The sequence below is a fragment of the Cynara cardunculus genome, assembly GCF_001531365.2.
Source record: "Cynara cardunculus var. scolymus isolate 2C chromosome LG 1, CcrdV1, whole genome shotgun sequence".
NCBI lineage: Eukaryota > Viridiplantae > Streptophyta > Magnoliopsida > Asterales > Asteraceae > Cynara > Cynara cardunculus.
In genome coordinates, this window is record NC_037528.1 from 3835012 (window position 1) to 3845419 (window position 10408).

General features: G+C 33.6%; 1 protein-coding gene across 1 annotated transcript; it reads right to left on the reverse strand.

Moving 5' to 3' along the window:
* LOC112521780 (protein GUCD1-like) lies at positions 1–8218 on the reverse strand. The gene is made up of 10 exons (XM_025130778.1): positions 7981–8218; positions 4581–4858; positions 4269–4393; positions 2913–3024; positions 2578–2652; positions 1605–1693; positions 1353–1414; positions 568–640; positions 370–445; positions 1–263 (listed from the first exon to the last, which is right to left on the reverse strand). The coding sequence occupies exons 2-10, from the start codon at positions 4740–4742 to the stop codon at positions 237–239; spliced, it is 801 nt and encodes a 266-aa protein (XP_024986546.1). The 5' UTR covers positions 4743–4858; positions 7981–8218; the 3' UTR covers positions 1–236.
* Between the last annotated feature and the right edge of the window lie 2190 nt (positions 8219–10408).

Consider the following 10408-nt stretch of genomic DNA (forward strand, 5'->3'; position numbering starts at 1 on the left):
AATTATTGTGTATAAAACATTAATCAATTCACAATCTGAAAACATAAAATGGCAAACAAAGTGGTATGATAGTACAACAAATTTGATTGGTTTGTTGTCGAATAAACAATTGGTGTATCAATCAAATCTTCCTAAAATCCATGAACAAATTCTCACTTATTTTACACTGCACAAAGGAAGGATGCTGCTGTACATGACCATCGCCATCCGCGGAAATAATATTCATCAAAATCTTGTTAATTTTCGGCATTCATTAGTGATACCTGCAAATTAGAATTCAAGCTCACCACCTTAAATAATAACCAAGTTCTGGTACTGTCTCAAATCTGGGGATTCCAAATTGGAAATGAAGAATTTTATCATTTTTACCAGGAGGATATCTTCATCTGTGCCATATGATTTGCGAGCTTCTTCCAAGCATTTCGAAGAGATCCTTTCACGTTTCCTGTTAACAAATTAAATAACCGATCCAACATAAGTATCTTCTGTGCATGTATAACAAGATATGAAATATGCCATTTTTTTTAGGCTGAAATGGGCAAGGATGAAGGTAAATGATATTAGTACCGCGAGCTGGCTGGATCTCGGATCTCATATTCATCGGTAACAGCATCATAGCCACAGATAACAACATAGTGACCTATAAAAAGTCATTCAACCATTAACAATTTCCTCCATTTCCATCTACAAGACTACAAGTCCGTGCGTTCGTCATCAAGTTTATGAAACTAGGATTCTTACTACAGGAGAGTATATAAAAGCAATTGAGAAAACCAACATACAATTTTTTATGATGCATAATCGTAATGACATGCGACCTTGCCTCGAAAGGATTCGGATCACTTTCTGAAAGATCCTTTATTTTATCTACGGTCTTTTTGAAGTTCTTTGTCATTTTGAAACCTATTATGTTGGATAATGAAAAGCTAATATGTATGCAGAGAAACGTAAACGGAACAGAGGATTCAAGAAATGTCAGAGACAAGTTAGATTGTGGTCTTCAAAGGCATTATACATCCAACATAACCGCAAGAAGAAACTAACAAGTCTTCAGGGCTGTTTGGCAATTGCTGAACGGTTTGCTGCAGGATGATTAAGTGCAAAATGAAATATGGTTGTTTGATAATTGTTCATAATGAAATTAGGGCGCTGAATGGTTCAGGGAGTCCTAAGATACAAAATCATTTAGAGAGTTTTAGAACCATTAAGCGGCAAAACTTTTTTTTGTCAAACAAGATTCACCTCTTAACAATTCGGATGCTGCCTCTTAATAGAACTATTAAAAGGTAAGAGCAAAAGCAAGTTTTCTTTTTGTCAAGTACTTTTAACAGTCAAAAGTGGTCATGTCTCACCAGTATAAGCTGCAGTGCCATTATAAAATTGTGGTATACGAACATCCTCCTTCCAAGGCTTACTACAAAATTAAATTCATCATAGAAAGTAAGCTTCTTGATTTGATGATAAATTGCCCATCTGTAACACGTAATTTTCCATACAAAAATGCAACTTTACAAATGTAGATTCAAAAAATCCAATCAAAGAAGCAACACATTTGACAGAAGGGAATATTGCCAATGGTAAATACTAAATTTTAAGTATCATACCTCAATATGCACTGGTCAACTAGAGCAATCACAATATATTTTCCTGATAAGATCAAAAAAATGATTTCTTCTCCCTTAATTGACCTGCGCTGTTAGCAAGGAGAAATGTGTTTACTTATTTCAAGCATCTAAAGAATTTTCAATATGTAGCAAACAACAATAAAATCGACCCCCACCCCCCAGGATTAATTTGAGAAAGTTAAATGTTTCTGATCAAAGTTGCAAAGTAGGAGAATTTCACAAATAAGTGAGTATGCATTGGATGTATTTTATAAATGAGTTGTGAAGAGCCCAACATCGCACAAATCTCATGCAATCAACCATCTGTTTCTATTTAGAATAACACAAGAAATTTCTCAATTTCCCACTTAGATCATCTACAACCCAACACTAAAAACACAAAAATGGACGTGTTTTGGCCTCTATATTTGGAGGTCAATAAATTAGACTTCTAAAAATATATATTAATATAATATTAAGTTTTTAAAATTTTATATATAATATATATTGATTAAAAGTTAATATAATAAGATGTTTATTATTATTATAATACTATTAAAGATGATTTTTAGTGTTTGGTTGGAGTTGATTTTCTTTAGTGTTCAATGGACCTACCATTTTTAGTGTTATTTTTTTAGTGGTTGGGTTGGAGATGCCCTTAGCAGATGCAAAAATTCATGCAGCTCGCGTGCTAAATCATGAGCCTTTCCATTTGGGGCTCATTACAAGACAACCAATGACACTACTCCTCTGAAGTGCATGGAAGAGTCAACAAGAAAAAAAACAGAACTTCTATACAGATATCACGAAAATTACCAACTATAAAGATATCACGAAAATTACCAACTAGATTTGAAATATTCCGAAGTTAAGAAGGACTAAAAGTGCTTTTAGAAATTTTAAAGTTCAAAACCCCCCACTATTTTGATATACGAATTCAAGAGACGAGCATCGGGATGTTCAACGGTTCTACCTCTATCTTTATTCCCTCTTCTATCGATCTCTGAAATAGCATATCTACTCTCCCTATATCATTGGCCAATTGCTCCTGCAAAAACCAAAATGATTTTGGGGTACCTATGAAGAAAGAGATAAGTGGTGTATTTGTAAAAGATACAATACACCAGCAAATTTGCTACATTCCTACTTTGTAGCTAAAGCTGACAAGATAGTAGTAGCACAAGAGATGTCTTGGTTGCAAACAAAAAAGCAAACGCTAGTTTATAGTATCCAAGAATGTTAATTAAGATGTGAATTTGAATCTGGGAGGATTCATATATCAATTCCGCTTGTGAGACAGAAAATTACCTTGTAAAATGTCTCCACTGAAAAATCTGGATTAGCACCAAAAGTTACCGTGAAGTAAGAGAATCTAATAGAAAGCTTTTGCAATAAATATGCCAGATCCACAGTCCATATACTACAAAACCACAAACAAATAAAAGTTCATCAGAATTTTATAAGTCCTGCAGAAATTACATATTTTGGGATGTATCACAAAAAGACAGTACTTCCCTTTTTGGCACCTTAAACTAAAAGTACTGATGGCCATTATATAATTATGAAGAATTGAAGATTTTGTTTTAGTGTACAAGATTCCCCTAGTTTATCATTATTAAATAAACTTCAAGACATTTGACTGATAGTCACACATTTCTACTGAAAACAACCATACTTCATTACAGCATGCAGCCCTTCAGCATTGGTTCATAACACGCATCCCAGACACAGACAAAACCATCAATTCCGGTTGTATGACACTTTTTTTGCAATGAATTACGAGGGGTAACTAACTTCTTTTAGCATTATTATGATACGTTCCACCATGAAGCTTGAAAGAGTTAAAACTGTCTAAACCTAAAGCTAATCAACAACAAGAAGCTTTTTATCCAATACTAGTTAGGTAGGCCAAATGTAAACACCATAAAGAGCAAAAACGTAAAAAACTAAACGACTCCACTAAATAGACTACCTGCCTCATTGTTCTCATAAAGCATCCAAAATTGAACAGCAAGTTATGCCAACATAGTACCTCAAACCAAGTACACACCTGGGGTCAAATCAGTTGTTCTAAAATTCCCTCTTAAGCAGCCGCCTAGCCGTTAAGCAACCCCTCTCTTTTTGGATTAGTTAGGGACACTCAATGTAGCCTGGTAGTGAAGCACCCACCCCACTGCTTTGATTAGCAACTACTCATTTAATAAACGATTCACAACAAACATGGATCAATGACTATTTTTAATTTCTATTCATCATCTCATCCATCTACTTTTCCGAACTTTGAGTGAGTCTTCCCCAGCCTTTGTCAATAATTGTAGCGATATGGAAAAGTAAATGCATCAAAAGAAAATAATATCGGAATTTGATTCCTCATATGATTAACAAAATCTAGAACTGAATTTTTTTAGATATCTATATGAACTGCTTATGCATCCACTTAAGTCTCTTCACAAGCTTCTGCTTAGTTGCTCAATACTTGAAGTCCCCTCAACCGCCTAGCCTCGCTTAATGCTTTTTTAAAAATGGGTCAAATAAAATACAAAATATGCGCTGGCTAAAAGGATATATACATTTTTGGATTTAGCAAGACACTACACCTTAGAACCAGCTTAGTATAAAAAAAATATACACCTTAGCACAGATATAATATGAAGAAGAAGATACCTGGTTGTACGACACAAATCCTCCAGATCTTGAATATCATAATGGTTGAGACCAAGCGTTCTCAAAACCATCAAAACACAAGCAAGACCACAATCCCATGAACGTGATTGTTTTATATGTGGGACCTACAGAAAAGAACTTAATTAATTTGGAAAATAAAAAACAAAAACTACCTGAAACATTGAGCAATCTAGTTTCTTTTAGAGCGATGATACATCATATTTGAAAAGCTATGGAGGAGTCTTGATATCTTGAAGTCACAACACTGCATGTCAACTAATATAAATTATGAATATGAGTAGATGAACTTACTTCAACAAAGTGCGAGTGGCCCAAATCTGTCTTGTTGACGTTACCATTTTTAGGTGAAGGTTTGAAATTGTATGGTTCAGCCAAACTTGTATCATCTTCCTCTTCTTGAATGTTATTTCCTTCGGATTTTAGTAGCTTGTTAAGGATATGTATAGGCCACATCTATAATCAAGGTAGTCTCTGAATCACTAGAGACTAGACAGAAATGCGATGATCGACAATATATACAACTAATCTAGGTTTGTACTTCAATGACTGTTTTCAGAAAGAACTGGTTCCTGCAAAATTTTGTGTATATCAATTAGGAATTAGGTACAAAATTAAGACCTACAATCCCAATGAGTTTAGTAATATAATTCACTCAAAGTTGGTAAGCATACCATTAGAAAATAAGACAAATAGAGATCTTCACCCCCCCCCCCTCCCAAACAAAAGAAAAGGATTATATGGTTGATAAAATTGGCGTATCATTGTGTCAATCAACTATGAATAAACATCAAGCTCTTATACCAATGACTAAGCATCAATCAGACATAGCAAGCATATGTTTGTTACAACATGAATGTTGAATGAAAGAAAGTTGAAGGGACAACTCAATTGAACAACCCTATGATACCCACAAAGGCCAAAGCTTTTGATCAAATCTCTTCCTCAGACTGTCTGACCAATGACAATAAAGGGTAGATATGAACACATTTCATAATTACTATTACATTTGTTTTGCTAAAGCCTGAAGCGAATGAGATGCCATCAACATATATCTCTAACCATATTCAGCATCAATCTCTTTCTAGTCATTATTGAATGACTAAAACTTTGCAAATTGCTACAGCTTGCACAATTGATTATTGAAAGACCCTCCAGTTTCTTCGTTGGCCACACTTTTACCTTCCATACTTTTCCCTCGTTGCTTCCATTATAAAGTAGGATTGCATATGCTTGTACAGAAAAAGTCAACCGGACCTTATATAGTTATATGATACAATAAGTTCTGACGCACACCGTTGTGCACTATGACACCAAATCGACAAAGAATAGGAACAAAACAAATATTTTGCTGGTTAATGCCCAACTTCCGGGAGGTTGGGTCTATTATAAAGTAACTTTCATATCTCTTACAACCAGCCTACCTTTGTACAAAAATAATCCTCCTAATCGACTTCTTTTCCCCCCTAACCGACTTAACAAATGGCCAACAATCTTGGTCAGCAATAAGGACCGCTGCAAAGTGATTTTACCCGAATGCCCTTGATCAATGTTCATCAATATCCGCCTGCCAAAGCTCCACCTTGTCCTGAAGGTGGAAAAAGAAAATACTAACCAAAAGCTAATATGACGTCCAACTTGTAATGCATCCCTCCATGAACAATCACTTTTCTTTGGAGATCATGACCATAGAGAAGTAAGCATATAAAGATTCTTTTTAAAAAATGAAGCTTGGTGGAAATATGAAGTGAACTCCCCCATATGCTTTGATAAACACCTATTCGTAGAATTTTTGGAAGAACGTAAACTTAAACTTGGAACCGAAGAACGAAATTGGGGAGAACGAGAAGCGAAGGGTATAGAAGAGAGAAGAAAAATGAAACGGTGGGTGTCTCAGAAGGAACAAGCATCTTATTATTGGGTTTAAAAGAATATTTCGGGGTATTACGATATGAGGGAGTGTTTGTTTGAAAAATGGTGGTGGATGACATTTGCATGGCCAGTTATAGGGTAACTGATGCTGATGAATAGCGATGCTGATGAATAGCGATGGTGACGAAGGATGGTGGTGGTTGTTCCCATTCTCATGCTTTTTTGCTCATATAGTCAATCTTCTTCCCATTTTTGTCAAGGTCTAACCATGGTCGTGGTGGCCACGCTGATGGAGGAGGTTCTCGTGGAGTATCGCCTAACCAAGATCTTCCCTTGTTGTAACTGCTTGTACCCTCTACCAAATTCTTGTTCATCTTCTTTCTCTCGGCTGTCAAAACAACCTGGAATAGCCTCTTGTCTGTTCGTAGTTTCTTCTATGTCGAGCATCTTTGTTGCCGATTTATTCCACACTGTTGGTTTCATCTCTGTCTTCTCTCTCTGTTTTCTTAATAGAATCTTGGAATTTTGAAAGGGATGCATTGAGATGGCCACTGGGATTAGGGTTTCCAATTTTGACGAGTTCATCGATCTTACCATGGTTGAAGAATTCTTAGAACACCAACCATCTTGTTGAAGTTGGCGAGCAAAGTCCTGTTCATCTTCAAGATCCAGTGCTCTAACACAAATGATGCACACCATTTTGCATCATGACAGCATATCGGCAAATAATACGAACAAAACTAATGCTTTGCTGGTTATTGTACAAACAAAACTAATGCTTTGCTGGTTATTGCGCATCTTCCCTATTCCACTTTGATGGCAAAGTAATTTTCATCTTTTACAACCTACCTTCTTATTTTTAACCTCCTCCTAACCGACTAATTTCCCCCTAACCGACTTAACAAATGATCAACAATCTTAGTCAACAACCACGGCTGTTGCAAAGCGATTTACTCAAATCCCCCTTGCCACATGCTTATCAACTTGGTTCCAGAGTTCCTCTCTTAGGTTGCAAAGCATATTAAAACTATCATTGAAGCTAATGTTCCATTCAGGATCCTTCAGATGGTTTTTAAGGCAGGATGAATGTATCAGCCAAATTCAGCATGGCTTTATGTTTATCGGTATATTCATATTGCTTAGAGAACTCATCCATTTGTCATTCTATTCTGCTCTCCTTCTAATTATACAAAAATATTCATCGCCATTTAGCATAAAAAGGTTTGATGAAGAACCTACTACATCTTTTCAATCAAATAAGATGGAATCCATCCACATATTCTACTTCCAGTTTCAATAATGCATTAGCAATAAGCTACCTTCACATAAAGAGGACTGTAACCAAGTGCAGAATAGCAATGATTATCATTATCAAGCTTCTTCTTCCAACCACTTCCATGCACCAAGCATCAAAGTTTCACTTTCCATGATGAAATTCATAAGAAACTTTATGCACAATTTGTTACGTCTCCTTATATCGAATTTGAATTACTTCATATAAGAGAAGAACCCCAAAGTAACAAGTTGCTTTTATTGGTATGCCATCAAATATGCGAAGCATGGTACTTCTAATATATCTGATAGGAACTTATTTATAATTAAAAAAAAAAAACATTGATCACACGAATCCTAAGAAAAATATTATATCAAAACAACCCCATACTTCCCAAACAAGATAAAGGACCTTTAAGCTATATCGATTCTCAAGAAAATTTCCGACTTGTATAAATAACAAGAGAAAAAGGAATTTAGTCAGCGATTACATGAATTTTATGAACATGAAAATAAATAGAATCGAAGAAATAGGGAAAGGGTCAAATACCTTCTTGGGTCGAAGTCGATTCTGGATCTGAAAAGGGTTTGACGGTGTTCTATAATTCACCTTTTCCTCTTCTGTAAGCCGTTCTCGTTTTTCTCCAGAATTTTCGGGTATGATGCGATGAATATTGAGAAAAGCCATGGTGGATTTTGCTTTTTTATTAGTATATTGCTATAATTCATGGCGTAACGTCGATGCCTGTCGGCATATCTACCACCGGGTCTTGATCGGGATATTCTCCAGTCGGATCAATTGTTCTGTTAGTTTAAACTTTAAAGGGCCCATAGGCCCAAACCTCCAAATGGGTCGATCCATCTTACACGGTCCAGGTCAACCATCATTTTTCATTCTTTAATTGTACTTTTAAAAATATCATCTCTTCATCTTAACAAACTTTATTTCGATGAACCTTATGTGAACACAATATGATATCTAAAAAGTATCATTAAAAATACATATACGAACGATATTCACTATGATATCCATATATACATATAAGATGTACACTGTGATACCTTTGTAAAGCACTTAAAGTAACAAAAAAAAAACACATTGTGATGCCCTTGAAAAACAATGAAAATAAGAAAATGCATATTATGATGCACTTTATAAAACAACAAAAATACTTTGTGAACATTATCACTATGATGCACTTTGATTCACAAACATTTTAAAAGACAATATATATTAGGTAATTAAAATTAATCATATATTTCTTTAAAAAAAAATTAAATCCTTTGATGAGTTGTTATAAATAAAATTACTAAATTATGATTTTAACTTATTTAAGAAATATTCTTAAATATCTCAAATTAGTGGTTCACATTGGATATCATGGTTATCACAAACTACATAATTCTCATTTGATTAAGGCTATATATACATACATATATATATATATATGTGTGTGTGTGTGTGTGTGTTAGTTCAAATAAAAATGTTAAATGAGGATGCAAAAATGAAAGATTCATAGATGAATCGATTGAAAAATATCATTTGAATATCCATATGTGAACAACATTACAGATTATTCATATGGATTTACATATACATCTGCAAATGATTTTTTTCACCTCTATTTTTACCTTCTAACAATATTTAGTCTTATTATTTGAACCATGTACTGTATATATCATTTGTTTTAAGCGATGACAACAATCGATGTAGGGTTTCTTTATTTATTATTTTTACCAAATGAGATGCGTATAGTATGATGATTTTACGTTCATATAGTTTATGTGATATATCCACGAGATATGTTATATTTTATGAAGTATGCATACATGAACATGTGTTACACTATATGCATGGACATTTATGTTGGAGCATACATGGATTTATGGGATGTCGGGTTATGTTATGCTTGAGGCGCCTCACACTCGGGACGTTGATATCAATTACAAATGGGAACTCACTATTTTCGTTTTAGTGTACGCGATTCGTCCTCGTTACACTTGGCATAACATGGGTGATCGATCACCATATCTACATTGTGCATATAACAATTCCTTCATCGTCGTTATCTCTTCCTTCACCATTGTTGTCAAGTGTGAAAGAGGAAGGAGCTTGTTTGTCATTCATTCCATAGTTAACTTACCCAAATAATCAATAATATTTAAGACAAACATTTCAAACATACAATTCATTTAAAATACATCAGATGATTATTTAATAAAAACCTTATAAAAAAAACAGATAATATTTACAAATTTGTGATTTTTATTTTAAAATAAATAAATAAATAAATATATATATATATATATATATATATATAAACATATATATACAAAATATGTTCAAGGGTTTTAAATATATATAAATAAATATATTATTTTTATTTTTATTTTTATTTTAAATTGATCAGTCGTGCAAGGGTTTTAAACATGTTCAACTATACTGTAATTTATTTTATAAGAACATCGTCAAATCTACAAAATATGAGGGTCTAAAAAGGTTCTTGTGTAACTAGAAGGGTCTGTGTGACATTTTGTTGAAAGGTCCTGAGTAAATTACAACATTGCCCTCAATCAAGGCGCCTCGTTTTGAAAAATGAAAAGACACCCGAAAGAATGGGCCCACGTTATTCGAAATTCAAACGATAAGCCGGCCCATTAATAAACGGTAATTATTTACCTAACATATTTCTTATATTTATTTTTCATTAATAACGCTCATCAACATTTTTAAAAGAAAAAATAATATTATTTTTTATATATATTATATTGTTCTTCTAACCTATTCCCTCAAAATTTAATATGTCTAAACTTGTGTATAAAATATGTTTGATAAACTATCTGATAAATTAGTTGATAATTGATAAATTAACTGATGAATAAATTATGTTTAATAAAAATTAGTTTACAAACATATAAAATAACCAAAAATAATATCCTGAAAAATTAATCAAGCAAAAATATTTTATGATATAATT

Coding starts and splice junctions, on each gene's coding strand:
- LOC112521780 (XM_025130778.1), bottom strand. CDS start 4,742: ATGTGGCCTATACATATCCTTAACAAGCTACTAAAATCCGAAGGAAAT. Junction 1,694..2,577: donor AAGAGGGAATAAAGATAGAG/GTAGAACCGTTG, acceptor CCTTGCTAACAG/CGCAGGTCAATTAAGGGAGA. Junction 264..369: donor CAGATGAAGATATCCTCCTG/GTAAAAATGATA, acceptor TCTAATTTGCAG/GTATCACTAATGAATGCCGA.